Raw genomic sequence first — 19,875 nt, forward strand, 5'->3', positions numbered from 1 at the left:
GTGTAAATTGTCATTCTGCGTATATCCTGCCAATTTTCAGTCACGGGAGCCAACTACTGGCTAACACATATTCCCTCTTACATTTTTCTTTTTTTTTTTTTGACTATTTTGCTGCTTTTTTCTACTGTATACTCCTATAAATACGCAAACAAATCAAGCCTATTGAGATCAACCTTGTTCAAAGAGAGAGAGAGTTATATTACAAGCACACCAAATAGTTGAGGTTTTGATCATGGCAATGAGAAAGGCAGTAGTGTTTCTTGCAATGATGGTTGCAATTTTGGGGGCTTGCAATGCTGCCTGCAACCTAAATGTGCAGGACCTGATGACCTGCAAGTCCGCGGTGGCTACAAGCAACCCAACGAGCCCATCCCCAGCTTGCTGCAACATGGTCAAGGGTCTGAGTGCCGATGATATTCAATGTCTGTGTAACTACAAGAATAACCAGCCGAGTTTGCTACGCGCTTTCGGGGTTGACCCTCAACGCTGCACCCAGCTTCCTGCTATGTGCAACCTTTCTCCTATTAACTGCTGAGGCTTTGCTTTTTGTTTAATTTCTCTGAAGATTTTGTTGTTGCTTAATATTTCAAGATGAGTGTGCTTGTAAACAAATTAAGCTTTTACTTTGAATTAGTTTGGTTGATGTTTTTTTTTTCTTTTTCCGTCAGTGTGGTTTGTAATGTGTACGGCTTAGGTTATTGAAGCAAATAAATGTAAACCAAATGTGGTTGCAACTTGCAAAAGTGTCTTCTTTTACATCAACCTTGGTTATCAAAATTATTGAAATTGCACAAGTTTCTCTTTATCTGTTAGGAAAGTTTTCGATTCGCGAGTACTCACAGAACTCAGTTCACTTATACGGTTATACTTTATACCTGCCTTCATACCTAGCTACCATCATACATAATATAGCAATTAAACCCTAAAAAAAGTTAGGAAAATCCTGCAACATCATACCACCAATCACTGTTAAAGCCTATCCACCACAGAAACAAGTGCATACTTGGCAGCCTATACTAGTTATATTGAAAAAATTGAACTCATAGCAATAAGACCAATGACCCCCAGTGGCCCCCTTATTTTTTCATTGAAACGAAGACTGACCGTCTCAGTTTCCAGAGTTGTCACCAAGCAGCAGAGCAACACTGAAGACAACCATCTTAGTTTTGTTGCATTACCTTTGAACAAGTAGAGTTGATGATGTTAAAAATTGTTCTTTATTCCATATTAGTCCAATACATAACAAATTGTTCTTTGACATAATCAACTCCTAAAAATTATTCACTAAAGAGTTGTTCATCAGAACATGACAGGAAGCACAACAGGAATCCCTCATGAATTTATATTCTTCATCGTAAATCTTACATCAAAAGCAAAAAGTCAAAGTCTACTATAGATCTCACTTATACAATCTACGCTGTTCATTTCCAGCAAACCAATCAGCACGCTCACGGCAAAGCCGAAAAAACTGGACTTCGGCCAACAAGGATGAACTCTTAAAAGTTTTGGTCGTAGGCACCACTGAGCTTTTTCTTTCAGGACCTTTGTTATAATCCACAAACAACCCCCTTCCCCTAGGTTGGTTGTATGAGAAAAGTGTCTCAAAAGTGGTTTATTCAGCAAGAGATTTTTCCCAAACTTCCTCAACTTAAGAACTATGGTCAATAAACTGAACATAATCCATTCAACAGCTTTTAATCCTCTTCCTCTTCCTCTCCAGAAAAGTATCTCTCTGCATCAAAGGGTTGATTCCTGAAGGGTGGTCTATGATCACCAGCAGAGTTTCTCGTGTTCATTGGTGCAAAAGCTGTAGTAGGCATGCAGAACATGTCACATATAGTAATCTTAAGTATTTTTAAACCGATATATTCCATGTCTAAATTCATATGTCAGCTTAGCACTTTATTCTTAAATATGCAGGAGTCATGTATAATAACCACAGGCTGATAATATATCCCCAACTCCTTGTAGCTTGTTTTCCCTTTTATTCTTAAATATGCACTCTTTAGCAAGAGAAAGGGGCTAGGAGGAGTTCAGAGAAGAAAGCTGAGAAGTGAATCCCAAGATATAATCATATACTACTACCTCTATTTCATGTTATTTGCATGCAGTAAATGAGTTTGCACGGACTCTTCAGCAAAATTTGTTTTTGAGTGAGAAATGGAGAGAGAAATATAGAGATGCATGCGATGAGGAGAGAGATAGAGAGAAATAACAACTTAAATAAGTAATAAAACATTTGTTGCAAATAATATAAAACATCTATTTTTGACAAATGTTGCAAATAATATAAAAAGGGTTAGTATAAATTTAGGAAACCTAAATATGAGACTTACCTTTGTCTCTCATTCTCATCTCTCTGTCATATTCAAATTTATCCCGAATTTGGTGGACTTTCTCCCAAGTTTCAGTTTGTCTGTTCCTTGACAAACCTTGTTCCTGCATTGAAAAATGGTAACTCTGTGTTTAGTACACAAGTAGCAGGGACAATTTGGAAATAAACCATCGTAATACATGAAGCCCAACTGTCCAAGACAGTCGAGAGATGATTAATGTTTTCTAATATTGTAAAATTAGTTTAATTACAAAATGGCACCCACAAAAGAAATTCAAGCTTCTTAATGGCCAATGCAAAAGATATATTGGTAGACTAATCATACGCTCACAGCCTCACATACAAGAGATACAACCACTAATTGGATTGGGTGAACCCTATACGACCACATTCAAGAAAAATGAGAATTGTTGCAATTGCACCAAACACCCTTGAAAGACTTTTGGCATGTATACATATTTCACCATTACTGAATTGGTACCACACACACGCGCACACACGCGCACACACACACACACACACACACACACACCCAATAAGTTCATTATACAGTACAAACAATGTTCAATGTCAATAAGTTCATTATACAGTACCTGGAGTTGCCCTGCATGTGATCCACCTCTCCTACAAACAATAGACAGATAAAATTAGAGATACAGATAAACCAACTCACTAGTCACTATACTCGTGGCAGCCTGCATATATGAGCCAGTAACAAAACAAGCAGTCATAGTAGACAAACCTGTAAGGTGAAAAGTCTCCATCATCTTCTTCTTCAGGAGAGTCATAGTTTGCATGATCAGCAGCAAGCTTTTTAGAGTACCCTTCATCCCAATATAACCGTTCCCAGTTCTCTCTGAGCTCATTGTACAGTTGCATGTACTTTTTGCAGAAAGATTCTTGCTCCTTAAGAGTAAAGAAGAAGAAAATTTTAAGCCTAAATAAAGGTTAACCATAAAGCGAGCACTCTGTATAAAGAATAAACACAAAAGGAGAAATGTAGAATCTATTATCAATATTACCAGTCATTGTCATCAAAAAGCCTAATCAGTAGTTCTACATACATGGTGGAACTTATCAACAAGAACTTAAACACTTGCAGCCTTTCTAGTCATTCGTCCTTTGGATTATAGTAACAGCCAGACAGAAACATCCTATTAGGTCTGCCATGACAGGTAACAGCAACAGCAACAGAAGGAATTCAAGAAAACATAATCAAACCACTAGGAAATGAAACGAAGGTTGAGCCTAGAAAACTTAAAGGAAAATTTTCACTTTTGTGCCCTAAGGTTGATATAGTCCCACCTTGGTTCCCTGTGGTTTTAATAATTTTACTATGGTGCCATGAGCTTTTAAATTTTGTTTCACTATAGTGCCCTATGGCTTGGTGATTCCACTTTGGTGCCTAAAGTTCAAAACTTTTCTTCACTTTGGGGTCTGAAAATATATATGGAGTATATTAATGCTCATTTTTTAACAAACAATTCACTTCTCTAGTCCTATTTTGTTATAAGGATTTTTTTTTAAAATTGTCAAATCTCATTACTAAGAAATTTCTTTAGATTATGTTTGTGGTTACTTTATCTTTGACAGGAATAACTCATTATTAAGTGATTCTCTCAAGTCTAGTTTTTCCTTTTATAAATAAAATAAGTTTTAGATATCATAATGTTAATCAGGTTTAATAGGGAATATTATACTCTGTATTACTAGTTCATCCCTTTTAAGAGTTAAATTACTCCCACTCGATGTAATAGCAAGGAGCAAAACAACTTTTCTTTAGATTTTGGGAATCAAATTACATCCACTCAATGAAACAGCAAAGGGAAAAAGAGAATTTATTTTGAAGAACTAGTAACATTATTTCTTTATTTATTAGTATTCGAGTGAAACAATAACATGAACAAAATAAGATTTATTTTTTAAATGGAGAGACATTAAGAGTTTTTTATACATGAAATACGACTAACCAAAGTTTTTTTACAAAAAAAAAAAAAACAAAAAAATTATTTTTCCTTATAATGAAATTTGGAGAAAGACTAAAATATGTTGATTGCCTGTTACAAAAATGATCATTAACATATACTCTTAGTGCAACTAAGTGGAAAAAAAAAAAAAAAAAAAAAAAAAAAAAAATGTACAATTTAAAACTTAGGGCACCAAAGTGGAATTACTAAACCACAAGACACAGTGTTGAAACGAAGTTTAAAAGCTCATGGCACCAAGTTAAATTATTGAAACCACAACACCCAAAGTGGAATTATAGTAAGCTTCATGCCACCAAAGTGGAAATTTTCGAAGCTTATATGTTTTTAACAAACCTAAGCTAGCCTCAAGCAATGCTAAACCTGGCTTGAACCCTTCACCCAATCATTTCTCATGTCAAAATGAAAATTGCAAATATAATAACATCAGAAGAACAACCCAATATGAACCCTTCTTTTGCTAGAGCAAATAATATTAATCCATTCAAGCTTCAATCGAACCCTTGTCAGAATGAAATATTGTAATTGTGAAAGCTTACAAAACCCAAACCACATATACCCTAAGCAAGCATCAAAACAAGCTCATAAAGCTCAACTGCACTAAAACTTAAGCAAACCTCATTAAACTAATATAAAGGATATATGCTCAAGCACAAGAACAACAACAACCTAATTAAACTAATGTAAGTTACAAATTGAAAGGCAGAAATTTAAACATTTTTCAAAATCACAACAACAACAACAACAACAACAACAACCAAAAAAATAAGCAATTGATGTCAAACTAACATTCTCCTACTAAATCTGATACAGGACACTTGTTATGAAGTTCATTAAAAAAAAAAAAAAAAAGAAGCAGGAATAATCAGAAATGCCCTACAACCATTCCTCTTGGGAATTTTAACAAACAGTTGGTGTGCATGCCGCGATTCAATTCAAACCCCATATAAATCAACCACCCTTTATAAACCCTAATTTACCCAATCAATTGCCAACAACAAAAATTAAAGTTGATAATCAAATTAAGGAAGATAGAGAAAGAGAAACGAACAGAGTCTTTAAGAACAAGACGAGTGCGGCGCATAAACTGGTCGCGAAGCTGCTTGCGACGTCTATTGGGAAGATTATCTCTGGGAATGACGAAGCGTTCTCTTAATGGGACGTTTTCTCCGATTTCGTGCATCTCGCCGTCGATAACCCACCACTCCGATTTGTCGTCGGTTTTTTTCATTTTAGCAGTAAAACTCTGACGACGGCGGTTCCGGTATTGGCCGGCGTCGGTGCCGGCAAATCGGAGTTGCAGAAGACATGGGCATGGGTTTTGTGTTTGGAGTCGCCTTGCTACTGACAACATTTTTTGAGTGCCAATGTTTCAATTCTAAGAGCCCAGGTTCTCAACTTGGTTAACCAATGTTGGTTATTAGTTCATTACTCGGTTCAAATGAGGTCAGGTTTTAATCTTTGGACTTGAGGAGTGAAAGTCAATTATTGTCTAGGGTCAAAATATTTGTATCACTATTAGTCTATTAGATGTTTGAGATCGAAGGTCTGTTCTCATTGATTTAAATGAGCTGAAGTGAACTGAACTTATTAGAGCTGAATTGAAAAAACTGAATATTTTATAAGAGTAGAAAATTGGAAGTTGAATTAAACTGAACTTATTAGACATGAACTGAACTGAAAATAATCATATGAGAATAGGCCCTGAATTCTTAGTAATTTTATTTTTTTTACTCAAAAATTCAATCTTAAATATCTAATGGCGACCAAAATATTTGAGATTGAATTTCACCTAAATCATTTTACCATTTGTAATTCTCCCTACTCTAGTAAATGTATGAGTTGCTTTTTTTTTTTTTTAATGAAAAAGGAGATTATATTAAATTAAAATATGATCCAAGTACAATTTGATTCTAAAGTTTAGCAAAAGATCAAGTTGATTACTTTGCCTGCACCAATTCGATAAAAGCATAAGCAAAAACTCTTAGACTGCCTAACCAATACAATAGAAGGAGAACACTGCCAACTATTACATTCCGGTAGATTCATCAAAGTATAGAAGATAGTAACATCACTAGACAACAATGTCATTAACTTCTTCTCCATAGGAGTAGTGATAGACCACTACCAGGAATGGGGTCGTCGGACTCATACTGGGGGCAAGAATGTAATTTTGCGTATTATTTATCATGCTGTAAAAAAATAGTCTCTCTCCTCTAAATAACAATATTCAACGTAACAATATACAAGTAAAAAATAATAGTATACAATCCAATAATAACAGTATACAAATTAATAATAACTTTGCACCGACAAACAATTAACTTCGTCAATCTTCGACCGAACTCAGACAATTTCCAGAGCATGTCGAGAACTAAGCTTTCTCAATGTCGGGCCTACTTTCTCTCTCCTCCTCCTCCTATTCATCAACACAATTCCCCTTTCTCTATCCTATGCAATCGATTTCATTCTCTTTCCGACTTTTCTAGCAAGGTAATTGAACGTTATTTTTTTGTCAATTTATTTTGTTAATTATTGTTTAAACTATTATTGGGGTTCACTTTGTTTAGTAGGGTTTTGCTGCGTGTTTCCGGGTTTCGACCAAGGTGGTGGCTGGTGGGGTGGGTTCCTTGCTGTCAGAGGTGGAGGTGTGGTGGGCGGAGGTTTGGCCGACAATGGAAGCTATCCATGGAGGTGGGGAAAGGGTTTAAGGGAGGAAGAAGATGAAGAGGAAAGGAAAAAAAAAAATCCCTTTTTTTTTTATTTTTTTATTGTGGTATGGACAACTCTAGCCCATACCTGATAGTGGGCTATAATTACTCTCCTCCATAGATATCCGTAGCACAAAAAGGAGGAATATTAAATAACTTTCTCATTCCATCAATAATACCATCTTTGTCAACATCAAATTTTAGCCGGGCACTGAGCCACCCCATTCACTTCTCTAGGAATGTAGCTAAACTCAAATGTGCAACCTTTTGTGAGCATTCCTTCCATGTATTTGAGAATGGCTCGTAACTTCCCTTCAAATATTCTTGAAATTTCCCGTATTTAATGTTCCAAACAACCTTGGTATTGTGGATTATTAATTCAAAAGAAATTGTCATAAGATTAACCTTAAATTGTCTTAAGCGTTTCTGACTAAAGAAATTACCCTACTTGCTAGTCTCTTGGTTTTGTGATATCTGTTAGGTTCAATATTTCTTCGACGATGTGCCAATGCTAAAGTCATCGAGCCAAGAAGTGTAAAAGAATCACAATTTGCAAATGATATACGAAAATTTTCATTTGCAAATTGACATATCTGAATTTTCATATGTTGACTCAATAATTAAAATCTAAAAAACTTATGGACTCAACACCCACAAATGTTCAAAGTACATATCCACAATGAAATTTTGCCCGAAAACTTCGACTTACTAGAAGATTATTTTCTTTCCTTTTAGAGTAAACACAATGGTTGACCATAACTAACCGTTCTGATTATAGGTTATTTTATTAATTTCTCCATCTTCCATCTCACCTATAACCACTCTTATACCCATTTAATAGCCAATGTATCCCAATTGTTAACCACAACTTTTTGGTTACACATTTTCTCTCTTCTACTTTTACCCAACCCCACCAAACAATCTCTCTCTTAAATCTTATCATATATAACTAATGCACTTGGTAATAATCAATCAAAACTAATAATTATTATTAGCATACATTAATTTAAGGGTGAGCGTAACAGGGTATCCTGTAAAAAATATCAAGAACCGGAACCTGTTGCAATAGGTTCCCAAAAATAGGAACCGAAACCTGTTCAACAGGTTCCTAAAAGTTGAAAACCAGAACCTAAGGTACCCTATCTTTCAAATTAAGCTTAATAGTTACTTGATTGTCTAGAATATTTAATACAAAATTACAAATACTTATATAAATACCATTAATTAAATCTTTAAGAGTAAGATGAAAAAATAAATAAGAGGAGGGAGAGAGGTAGGTGACGACTTTTATACAATTTTGATATAGGGCTTTTATACTTAGGCTTAAAAGATAGGTTCCGGTTTCATGTAACCTATAGGGAACCTATACTAACAAGGTACCCTACAGGTTCCGGGTCCAAAGTTTTATTACCCGACATCGAAACTTGTTGCAACAGGTTCCCATTTTTATTACCCGGAATCAAGTTCCGGTCCTGGAACCTGCGGTTCCGAACAGGTTCCGGTTCCAGGTCAGGGTACCTTGAATTTTTGCTCACCCCTACATTAATTAAATAAAATGACTTAGATTTAAATGCATTTTGAGATTTAATTAGTAAGTAATTAGTCGTTAATTAAGAATAAACAGTAATTACTCACTTTCATATTATTATTTTGGGGTTATGATGAGTTTTGAGATTTTGTAGGTTTTTTTTTTTACTATTGGATTTTGAAATATTCATCTCTACACAATTTAATCTATAAAAGAGTAACATTCACTTTCATAAAAATTGTTTCAAAATACCTCAATATTAGACTCATTTGAAAAATAAGTTGGAAAAAATGATGGAAAAAATGGGCTTCCCGAGTTTGTTTGTGAAATCAATCATGAGTTGTGTGAAGAGTGCTTCTTTCCAGATTCTTGTCAATGGGCAACCTTCGAGGGGTTTCCTTCCTTCTAGGGGGCTCCGGCAAGGTGATCCATTATCCCCATTCCTTTTCATCATTTGTGCTGAAGGTCTTTCTACCCTCCTAAGAGATGCCGAAAGAAGAAAGCTTATTCATGGGGTGAAAATTGGTAAGAAGGTAATTGATCCGATTTCTCATCTTTTCTTTGCGGATGACAGTCTTCTTTTTATAAGGGCAAATGAAGATGAAGTTGAGAATGTTCTTGATATACTCTCCACTTATGAAGCTGCTTCGGGCCAAAAATTGAACATGGAAAAATCCGAGGTGTCCTTTAGCCGAAACATTGATCTTGAAAAGAAAAATTTGCTTCAATCGAAGTTATCCTTTAAGGCTGTCGACGGACATGATAAATACCTTGGACTCCCAACTTACCTTGGTAGTTCAAAAAAACGGATTTTTTCCATCATTCAAGACCGGGTATGGAAAAAGTTAAAAGGGTGGAAGGAGGGCTTTCTTTCTCAAGCGGGCCGTGAAATTCTTATCAAATCTATTGCTCAAGCTATCCCAACTTATGCAATGCAATGTTTTAGTATCCTCTCTAGCATCCTCAATGAGATCGAAAGAATGTGTCGTAATTTCTTTTGGGGTCAGAAGAAAAATGAGCGCAAAACGGCTTGGGTTGCATGGGATAAAATGATCTTCACAAAGGCCGAGGGTGGTATGGGTATGAGAGATTTGCATATTTTCAATCAAGCTATGCTCGCTAAACAAGTCTGGAGGCTCCTTACCAATTCCAAATCTCTGATGTCTAGAACTTTAAAGCTGAAATATTTTCCAAATGTTGACCTCATGGATGCAAAAGTGCCTGCCAATGCTAGCTTCACATGGAGATCCCTAATGTCTGCTCGAGATATTGTCTCTAAAGGTGCCAGGAAATTGATTGGTAACGGAGTTTCTGTCGAAATCAGGAAGGACCCTTGGGTCCCTACTCTACCCAACTTTCGGGTTATCCAAAGACAGCAGCAACCTGATGAAAATGCTCCTGTGCTTGTTGCTGATCTGATCAATAAAGGGGAATGGGATTCCCAAATTCTCAGTGCTAATTTCCTTGATTGGGAAATTTCTGAAATTATCAAAATCCCCCTTGCCCATTTTGGTGATGATGACAGATGGACATGGCATTTCACTAAATCTGGTGATTTTTCAGTAAGAAGTGCGTATCATGCTGTTCTTGAGGCTCTAAAAAACAATATTGCTTCTAACTCGTCCCCTCCTCATAAAGCTACCTGGTCTTCTCTCTGGAGTTCAAACCTCCCACCTAAAATTAAACATTTTGGGTGGAGAGTCCTTCATAAGGCTATCCATGTCAGATGTAATCTGAAGAAAAGAGGAATTTGTGATGATGATATCTGCCCCATGTGTGGTGATGCACCGGAAACTATTGCTCATTTGCTCTTCTTCTGTGATGCTGCTAATGAAATCTGGTATGCATCTCCTCTTCGTTTGAATTTCAAAGCTGAAAACTTCCACTCTCTCTTGTCTTGGTGTAAAGAAAAATGTGAAGTGATTAAGGAAAAGTTGTGGTGGGATACCTTTTGGAGCTTACTTTGGGGAATTTGGTTGAAAAGAAACGAGTGGTTATTTGAGAAGAAAGAAATTCATGTGGTTGATGCTCTAAGGAAAGCAATTAGTATTGTATGTGAGTATGAGAAAGCAAACTCTTGTCCTGCCCTCTGAGATTGCTGCTAGAAGACCTGTGACTCAAGAGTGGATTCCCCCTGCTATGGGAGTTTACAAGCTCAATACGGATGCTGCAATTTTCAAGGAGGATGCAATTGGATTGGGAGGTATTGTTCGTGATTCATGTGGGGATGTTATGCTTACTACTTGCTGCACTGTCAAGGGGGGTTATGATGTTGATATTGCTGAAGCTTTGGCAGCTAGGCACTCTATCGGGGTTGCTTTGGATGCTGGTCTTCGCAGCTTACACCTTGAATCTGATTGCTTGAAGTTGATCCTCCACATTACACAGAAGAAGATAGAGAACTCCTACTTTGGTCAGATTGTGGCTGATATTTTTCAGCTCTCTCATTCCTGCTCTTTTTTTTGCTGCTTCTCACATAGGAAGAAAAGGAAATGGTGTTGCTCACAAGCTAGAAAAAATTACTTAGAGATGCGTGTATGGTTAGAAGAAGCTCCTGATGCTGTAAACGCTGCTATTGTCTTTGACTCTATTTCCGAGTAATAAAATCTGAGCATTTCCCGTCAAAAAAAAAAAAGAAAAATAATAGAGCCGTTGGTATTTTTTTTGTTTTTAGAATTATATTTTAAAAATTATGACCATAACAAAAATTACAACGGTTGTACATTCAGAATAAATCTTAGCCATTGATCAAATACACGAGTGTCACAATCTTCTTGTGCCACGTAATTATGGATAGACATGAAAACCTATGAAGTTGCAATATTTTATTCCAATAACCACATGCAAATAACCGTTTATTCCTACAACCAATTTATTGCAAAATTTCCCCAATATTTTCTCTCTCTTCATTTTTATTAATTATTTTTTTTTCACTCTTTCTCCCATTAACCAACCCCAATGGTTGATGGTTGTGCCTGCTTTTAAGAGTGTAGAATCATTGATTCTCATTCCTCGACATGAACTTAATTTGGAAAAGCAAGACAGGCTACCTTAATTTCAAAATTTTATCTACTCATATTTAATAGGCTTAAAAAATCGAAGAGTCAATTTCAGTTCAAGTTTAACCCAAAAAAAAAAAAAGTAAAAAATTTCAATTTCAAGTTGTTGCCCTCGACTTCGTAGGGTGTTAAACTGTTACTCCTTACTCGTACTGTCGTACCCCAAAACGCCCATTTCCTTCCCGCGTTTGCAACTGCACAGTTACCAAAAAAAGTTAGTGTGAGAAGAAGAAACAACCCAGAAGCTGAAGAACCCAGCTACCATAGCAGAGTAGGGGAGATAAACTAAACATGTGTGGAAGATGCCGCTGCTCTATCCGCCCAGACGACGTCCCTAGAGCTTGCCATCTTCGTGATACTTCCGTTCGTCAAGTTGATGTCGACCGGTAACTCTTCCTCTCTTCTCAATTTTCAGATTCATTTAACAAATTTATTGTATAATTTATGTTTCTCAACTTCCTTTTATTCATCGATTAATATTAATTTTAGTTTAAGTGCGAAAAATATACCCTCTATGGTTGAACTGGGTTGATTTTGTTTACGTTTTTCATTTTGATTAAGGCATTTATTAGGGTTTTAATTCAAGTTTGGATTTGTATAACCAATTGAAACTTTACTAGTTTCCCTAGCTGATGAACTTGTTGATTCGAATGTTTGTTTAGGTGTACTAATTTTTACAAATTAGGCTCCGTTTTGTTCAACTGATTTTGTCATATTCCTAAACAAATAAGTTTATATAAATTAAGATAAGTTAATACAAAATGATTTAAAGCAAAATAAGTTAAGTTCAGGCAAAATAAGTTGAATTGGACAAACCCCAATTCAATAGGATGTACTACTAAGCCTACAATTGATAAAAAGAATAGCTTTGAGTGTTCTGTTAGATGCATATGCAAAGGTTTTATAATCTATTTGGTTTAGGTACCGGCCTGCATACAATGTCTCTCCAGGATCTTACCTGCCAGTACTTCGTCGTGAAAGTGGTGGAGATGAGGGTTACACTGCAGCCGTACACTGTATGAAGTGGGGGCTAATTCCTAGCTTCACCAAGAAAGATGAGAAGCCTGATCACTATAAGATGGTACTATTAATTCCATTTCTTTTTCTTTTTTTCTTAGAATACATTTATGATAGCTTGTACTAAGAGATTGAGTTGCGTGTGTTGCAAATATTCTCAGTTTAATGCAAGGTCTGAATCAATTGGGGAAAAGGCCTCATTCCGTCGGCTAATTCCTAAAAACCGGTGCCTTGTTGCTGTGGAAGGGTATGAGTGTAATTTCTGGATCATTTTTTTTGATTTCTTTTCATGATTGTTGCGTTATTGTAAATATGGTTGTTTGATTGATTTTACATTTGGATGCTCCTGCCTTGTCGATGTGGAATTTTTTTTTAGTAGCCGACCCCACTTATGGGATTAAGGCTTTGATTGTTTGATTTTTTTTTTTTTTTTTTTTAAGATAAATAAATGCAAATTTGATTTTAGCATGGTCACCAATATTGATTAATATGATTATGGGTTTCAGGTATCAGCATCCTTTTGCTGCTGGTTGTTTCTCGGATTAGGATATTGATTACTTACTCTTGAATGTTATATATGGAGTACAATCATAATCTAATGCAATAAAAATCATTTGAAGATGCAACTTTGAGTGAAAAAAAGCGAAGGCCTTACTGACTTTTCTGCCTTATGATTCTCTTCATTGATTTTGCTGACTTTGTTTTCGGATAAATTATGCAACTTGTTCAAGAGTCTAGCATTGCATGTTGCACTGTAGACCACCAATCCACCATTGTTTGTCCAAGGATTTTGATTTTAGCATCCTTTTCATGACATTGTAAGACAACACATGTGGTTCAGTGCTCTGTATTGATTTGTACTGTTGTATAAGCATCTTAAAAACCTTTCAGCAGAGCTTATTTCTGTTGGTTCTCAAATAGGAGCACAACATGTAGAAATGAAAGCTCTAACTGTATTCTTGGCAACTTTGCCCATATCCTGTAGATCCGGTATGTCAATCAAGAAACTTGGAGTTGGGGTATCTTCCACATTTCCTTCTTGATTTTGTCCAACCAAATGAACCCCTACCCCCTCCCTCCCCCCCAACACACACACACACACACAACAAACAAAACAACTAACTGCTAGTTCTGTGTGCTTTTTTTTTTTTCCCCCTTTTTCTTTGACATATTATTTCTCAACTGCTACTTGCCTGCTCTTTTTGTGCATTTGTTTGACTTGTGTCTTATAATTTGGTTAGGTTTTATGAATGGAAGAAAGGTCCTAAGAAGCAGCCATATTACATCCATTTTAAGGATGGTCGTCCTCTAGTGTTTGCTGCCCTCTATGATTCCTGGAAAAATTCTGAAGGTCAGTTTCTGTTCTACTTTCTTTACAAATCGTGGAGTTCCGTTTGATGGAAGGTTTACTTTATCCAGAGTTCTATTTGAGTTTAGATAGTCTTTGTCATACCATGATCTAAATATGAGGATTGTGCATTTGATTTATCAGTCACCACTTACCATGGTGATCTGTATTTGTGAATTATTACCCCTTACCCTGGTCAAAGAATGCAGTATATGGGCGAGTTGTTATTGTTGAGCTATTCTATGTGTTCATCTTTAAAATAATTGCAATATGTATTGAACAGATCAGGATGTCCTTGTCTTCTACAATCTCTTACATCTTTTTAATGTATCTTGCAGGAGAAATTCTCTATACATTTACCATCGTAACAACTGATTCATCATCAGATCTTAAGTGGCTGCATGGTAATCAATTTCCCCGTATTCCTTACTTGGGATGATTTTCTTTTTGTTTGATTCAAGGTTTTCTTGGGGGATTGTGGTGGTGATTTGCGGGGTGGGGGGTTGAAGAACTGAAGAGTAGAATGCCAAGAAAGTGGATTATATGTTCGTATTTAGTGACTCTGAAGCACATTGTCTAATTAATAGTTTTGCCACAAAGAATGAGAGTGCTGATAATGGTCACTTTCTACTTACTATCGCTTTTGATACCTTAAGGCTGATGGCGATCGTAACAGGACTTGATTATCTGATTCACCTGCATTCTCTATTTCATTCCCCCCCCCCCCCCCCCCCCCCCCCCCCTCCCCCCCAAATGATGCAGCGTGAGCTTTAGGGTGAGACAATTGCCTATTTGGCTATTTTATTATGCAGGAAGAGGAATCTTGTGGTTGCAAATAGATTCTCTTTTCTAATTATTACTCGTACTTTTACAGCTGGAGAAACACCCTACAATTTGTTGTTATTCTACATTATCAATTTGCCAATGTTGGAAGATACACTCTCTCATTTAATCTCACATTTGTAAAACATGGAGATCATATCTTGTTTTAAATTTCTCTGTCTTGTTATTGCAATCTTATTGCCTATGTTGGTCATTGTTGAGATAAATGGTTGTGAAAGTTATAGGTATACTGGCTTGTTATGTACTTCATTTTGATGTACAGATAGGATGCCTGTTATTCTGGGAGACGAAGCCTCAACAGATTTGTGGCTGAATGGTTCTACAGATACCAAGTTCAATTCAGTTCTTAAACCATATGAAAAAGCAGATTTGGTAAGAATATTTAAAGGTTTTGTATGCAACAGAGTTTTCACTGTAGGAGGTTGGCATGTTTACAAAATAGTGTGAACCTTGATGATTATTTTTTCCTGTCAGACTTGGTACCCGGTGTCAATGGCAATGAACAAGGCATCATTTGATGGTCCTGAATGCATCAAAGAGGTATGGCTATTTTATGTTACTTGCATGTCATACATAATGTCTACAGTGGGCTAAAAGCATAGCAGGCATCTATGAGTATGGTGTTTTCTTTTAATGATTTTTATTGGAGAAGGGTCGGAAAATTACGTAGGCAAAAGAAAAACTGCTGATAATATTATGCTGTGCAGATACCATTGAAATCTGAGGAGCAGTCCAACCCTATCACGAAATTTTTCTCCAAGAAAGGAACAGATGATGATAAGGAATCAAATAAGACAATTAAGGAGCCTACGAAGAATGATGTGCAGGGTGATGTTAAAGAGGAAGCTGAGGCACAAGCAAATTTGCAACCGTCATGCTGTGGAAGGACAGTTACTGAGATAAAGTCTGATGTTACCACTCTGACTCCTGAATCTGACTCCAAGGTTGAGGTGAAACGGGATTATGAAAAGTTCCTGGCTGATTCCAAGCCGAGCACCGATGAACTTGGTCAGCTACCCCAGACACCCTTGAAGAAGAGTAAAGTTAAGAGTGGAGCTGAAAAACAGGCCACGCTGCGCTCATACTTTAGTAAAAGCTAGTAGTTCTCTGCTTTTGTAGGTTTGCTTGTTAGTTGTAACTTGTTGCATATGTACATATTGTACTGGTTGCTTGTAGAGTTGTAGGAGTCCAAGATCTCATGCTCGATGATTTCATATTACATCTTCACACATTCACACCTTGTTGAAGTTTAAGGATATGTCTTGTGTGAGTCACGTCTCTTTGCTTTTTTGGAACCTTGTTTGATGGTGGAATTTTAATGAATGAAAGGAAGAGTTTTGTTTTGTTTGTGTTTGGCAAAAATTTGCCTTTGATATATCTCAAGGTTTGCAGGAAAACTACTTATTATTGTACGCCTGTACTACTTTTAATTGACTTGTAGATTGAGCGATTAGCCTTCTGGAAACAGCTTGGTATTGGGTATATCTTGTTTCTTGCGTGAAAGCGTGGTAGTGTATAATTGTTGCATCTTCGGAGACCTTCAATAAAAATGGAACGATACAGAGAAGATTCTGCATCAGTATTTTTTTTACTAATAGTGTCATTTGCATTGTTGGGCCCGTATTGTAATACGATCCATAACATCTAGGGCATCAATCCAAGATCAATGGTTCAGCAAAAGTAGGCAAAACGGCTTGATTGGAGTAAACAAGGAAAGCACCATCATGCGTATCAATCAAGAGGATACTTGCCAAAAATATACCTACAGAACAGGGAAGAAGATAAATCAAGAAGATCTTCTTCGTTTTGAATATATTCTGAAGATATTTGTAAACCCTAGAGATCCCTAGGTATAAATAAGTGTAATTAGACATTTTTAGCATTCATATACGCACATATACTCTGAATATAATAGAATTACTCTGCATTCATCTACGGAGCTTCGTCCCTACTGAAGAAGGAGGCTAGACCTTATTCAGTATTGTATCTCTAAACTTACTCTTTTCATAGTAGAGTTCATTCTGCTTGTTTATTGTTATTTCATTGCTTATCTAGTGCTTTATTATTGCTTTATTGCTATTTTATGCGCTCTTGGTAGTATGATTGTTATTACCCCTCAAACCTAGCAGATTCTCATATGTCCTTGTTGAGATTTGCCTAAACAATTTGGCGCCCACCGTGGGGCTGATAATCAATTAACCTACCAATTCACCAAAAGAATCAATACAGACACCATGTCTGGGCACCAAGTACCCTTTACCATAGCCGAAATCAATGAGGGAATGAACGCATTCCGTCAAACCTTAGACCAACAAAAAAGCCAAATTGAAACACTGTTGGCCCAAAAAGTCCAAACTGAAGCCAAGCTTACCAGCCTCACCAAGCAAAATGAAGCCCTCCGTAGCCAAATACAATCAGTCGCTTCCAAAACCATTAATACCAAGAAAGACACTGAAAGTATAGCCATGCAGCTTGACATGTCAGGTGTCTTTCATACCCCTAACGGGGAAAAAGGATCTAACTCTAGGGAAACAACCCTAGATCTGGGCTGTCTGAATGCAGGAACCCCAAAGCAGAATAGTCAAGAAGGGTCTGAGGAAGGAAAGATAGAAAAGGTAGTCAAAGAATACCTCAAAGCAATCGAAGCCAAGATCGCCAAGATCCCTGGAATGCCAAAGCCCATGGAGGAAGAAGCATCAGATGGCTATATAGAGTCTCCTTTCTCAGAAGAGATCGCCATGGTAGAAGTGCCAAAGAGGTTCAGCACACCCAGCATGGCCATGTACGATGGAACAACAGACCCAGATGAGCATGTGTCCCTTTACAAACAAAAGATGATGACCAGTTCAATCCCTAGAAACGTCAGGGAGGCCATCATGTGCAAAGGCTTTGGAGCCACATTATCAGGTCCAGCCTTAACTTGGTTCATTAATTTAGATAATGGGACAATTCGATCTTTTGCAGGAATGGTAAATTTATTCAAGATCCAGTTCGCTAGCAGCAGGAAAATAGAAAAGCAGTCATCGGATTTGTACCGTATTGTGCAAAGACACGGTGAATCCTTGAGAGATTACCTTAATAGGTTCAACAAGGAAAAGATTGGAATACACAAGTGTGATGCTCCTACAACCATTGAAGCGTTCAGAAGAGGATTGCTAGATCACAGTGAGCTCTACAAGGAATTGACCAAATATCCATGCACAACCTTTGAAGATGTACAAGCTAAGGCAATGGCTCAAGTCAGATTCGAAGAGGATGCATATGCAAGAAAGACTCCAGAGCTCAGAAAGGATGAAGATCGCCCGTCAAGAAGGAACAACAACTTCCCTAGGAGAGATAATCGATTCAAGCCGTATCAGGGTTCCCGCTTTGATGAAGGATCAGTCAACGCTGTCGAAGGAGAGTTTTCTGATTGGAGAGAAGATCCTGAGCTCCCACCAAAGTTGCACGAGTATTGCTTCAATGTCAATCCTGCAGGAGTAATAAGGACCTTGAACAAGATGGGAGATACTGTTCAATGGCCTAGAAGGAGTGATAGGCCTGGGGAGAAGAAGGATCCATCCAGATGGTGTGATTTCCATTCAGATATTGGTCACACTACTGACGAATGTGTCGCGCTCAGAAAGGAAGTTGCATACCTATTAAAGAAGGGCTACCTCAAAGAACTCTTGTCAGACAGATCTAAAGCTTCAGGGAAGGATAGAGAGTCCAAGCAAGGAGGTCCTCCCCCCCCCCACCTCCAATTGTCAAAACCATCTGTTTCATATCAGGAGGGTCAGAAGTATGCGGCCTAACATATTCAGCAGCGAAGCGGCACGCAAAGGAAAGTAACAAAGAGCAATCAGACAAGAGGGAAAAATCAAAGATAGACATCCCTATCATGTTTGAAGAAAGCGACGCAGTAGAAGGTCATCATGACGGCCTAGTAATCTCACTCCCAGTTGGAAATTGCATGATTAAGCGAATCCTAGTTGACAATGGAAGTTCTGCAAACATCATCATGCTGGATACCCTGAAGCACATGAACATAGATGAGAAGAATATAGTTAACAAGTCAACAATGCTAGTGGGATTCAGTGGGGAAACCAAGAAGACAAGTGGAGAGATTACATTGGCAACATATGCAAAAGGGATCAACCTGCAAGTCAAATTCTTAGTAATCGACACCCTGTCCTCATACAATATGATTTTGGGAAGACCTTGGATACACGAAATGAAAGCCATCCCTTCTACGTACCATCAGGTCATCAAGTTTCCTACTAGGTGGGGAATTCAAGAAATCAGAGGAGATCCTAGGGAAGCCAAAGAATGCTACAAGATAGCACTGAAAGCAACATCTGCGGAAAAGAGTTCGGCATAGCAATCAGAGGACCAGCTGGGACAAGAGAAGTTGAGTATATCAGAAGAGCAAGAAGCTACTGAAGTCCAGCTGAACCCCTTATACCCAGATCAGAAAGTCAGAATAGGGTCAGAACTTAAAACGGAAATCAGACAACAAATTCATGACTTTCTAGAAGAAGAGAAAGATGTGTTTGCTTGGACCCACGAGGACATGAAAGGCATTCCCCCAGAGGTTATCACTCACAAGCTAAATGTAGACCCAATGCATACACCAGTGAAGCAAAAAAGAAGAAAATTCGCGCCAGAAAGGAATAAGATCATCAACGAAGAAATTCAAAACCTACTGAAGACTGGAAAAATCAGAGAAGTAAGGTACCCAGAGTGGCTTGCCAACGTGGTGGTAGTAAGAAAGAAGAATGGGAAATGGCGGATTTGCATAGATTTCACAGACATCAACAAGGCTTGCCCGAAAGACCCATTCCCTTTACCTCACATTGATGCCATGGTAGACGCCACAGCAGGACACGAATTGTTATCCTTTATGGACGCCTACAGTGGTTACAACCAGATCCTCATGCACAAGGACGACCAAGAAAAAACAGCCTTCATTACCAGTCAAGGAATATATTGCTACAAGGTGATGCCTTTCGGATTGAAGAACGCAGGAGCAACATACCAAAGGTTGGTAAACAAGATGTTTGAAAAACA

General features: G+C 37.4%; 5 protein-coding genes across 5 annotated transcripts; 4 read left to right on the forward strand and 1 right to left on the reverse strand.

Annotated features, from left to right (window-relative positions):
* The first annotated feature begins 232 nt into the window (after positions 1–232).
* Positions 233–535, forward strand: LOC145566090 (putative lipid-transfer protein DIR1). The gene has a single exon (XM_081625631.1). The coding sequence runs from the start codon at positions 233–235 to the stop codon at positions 533–535; it is 303 nt and encodes a 100-aa protein (XP_081481757.1).
* A 677-nt stretch (positions 536–1,212) lies between these two features.
* LOC145568287 (uncharacterized) lies at positions 1,213–5,811 on the reverse strand. The gene is made up of 5 exons (XM_081627721.1): positions 5,372–5,811; positions 3,078–3,241; positions 2,929–2,959; positions 2,337–2,439; positions 1,213–1,807 (listed from the first exon to the last, which is right to left on the reverse strand). Exons 1-5 carry the CDS (start codon positions 5,672–5,674, stop codon positions 1,695–1,697), a joined length of 714 nt encoding a protein of 237 aa, XP_081483847.1. The 5' UTR covers positions 5,675–5,811; the 3' UTR covers positions 1,213–1,694.
* A 4,887-nt stretch (positions 5,812–10,698) lies between these two features.
* LOC145566091 (uncharacterized) lies at positions 10,699–11,160 on the forward strand. Its single transcript, XM_081625632.1, has one exon. The coding sequence runs from the start codon at positions 10,699–10,701 to the stop codon at positions 11,158–11,160; it is 462 nt and encodes a 153-aa protein (XP_081481758.1).
* A 544-nt stretch (positions 11,161–11,704) lies between these two features.
* On the forward strand, positions 11,705–16,169 carry LOC145568288 (uncharacterized). Its single transcript, XM_081627722.1, has 8 exons — positions 11,705–12,004; positions 12,540–12,699; positions 12,797–12,882; positions 13,877–13,986; positions 14,322–14,387; positions 15,089–15,198; positions 15,301–15,366; positions 15,534–16,169. Exons 1-8 carry the CDS (start codon positions 11,910–11,912, stop codon positions 15,924–15,926), a joined length of 1,086 nt encoding a protein of 361 aa, XP_081483848.1. The 5' UTR covers positions 11,705–11,909; the 3' UTR covers positions 15,927–16,169.
* Positions 16,170–17,060: 891 nt separating this feature from the next.
* LOC145566092 (uncharacterized) lies at positions 17,061–19,186 on the forward strand. Its single transcript, XM_081625633.1, has 3 exons — positions 17,061–17,310; positions 17,791–18,546; positions 18,597–19,186. Exons 1-3 carry the CDS (start codon positions 17,061–17,063, stop codon positions 19,184–19,186), a joined length of 1,596 nt encoding a protein of 531 aa, XP_081481759.1.
* Positions 19,187–19,875: the final 689 nt, after the last annotated feature.

This window comes from Chenopodium album, chromosome 11 (genome assembly GCF_948465745.1).
Source record: "Chenopodium album chromosome 11, dcCheAlbu1.1, whole genome shotgun sequence".
NCBI classification, from domain to species: Eukaryota; Viridiplantae; Streptophyta; class Magnoliopsida; order Caryophyllales; family Amaranthaceae; genus Chenopodium; species Chenopodium album.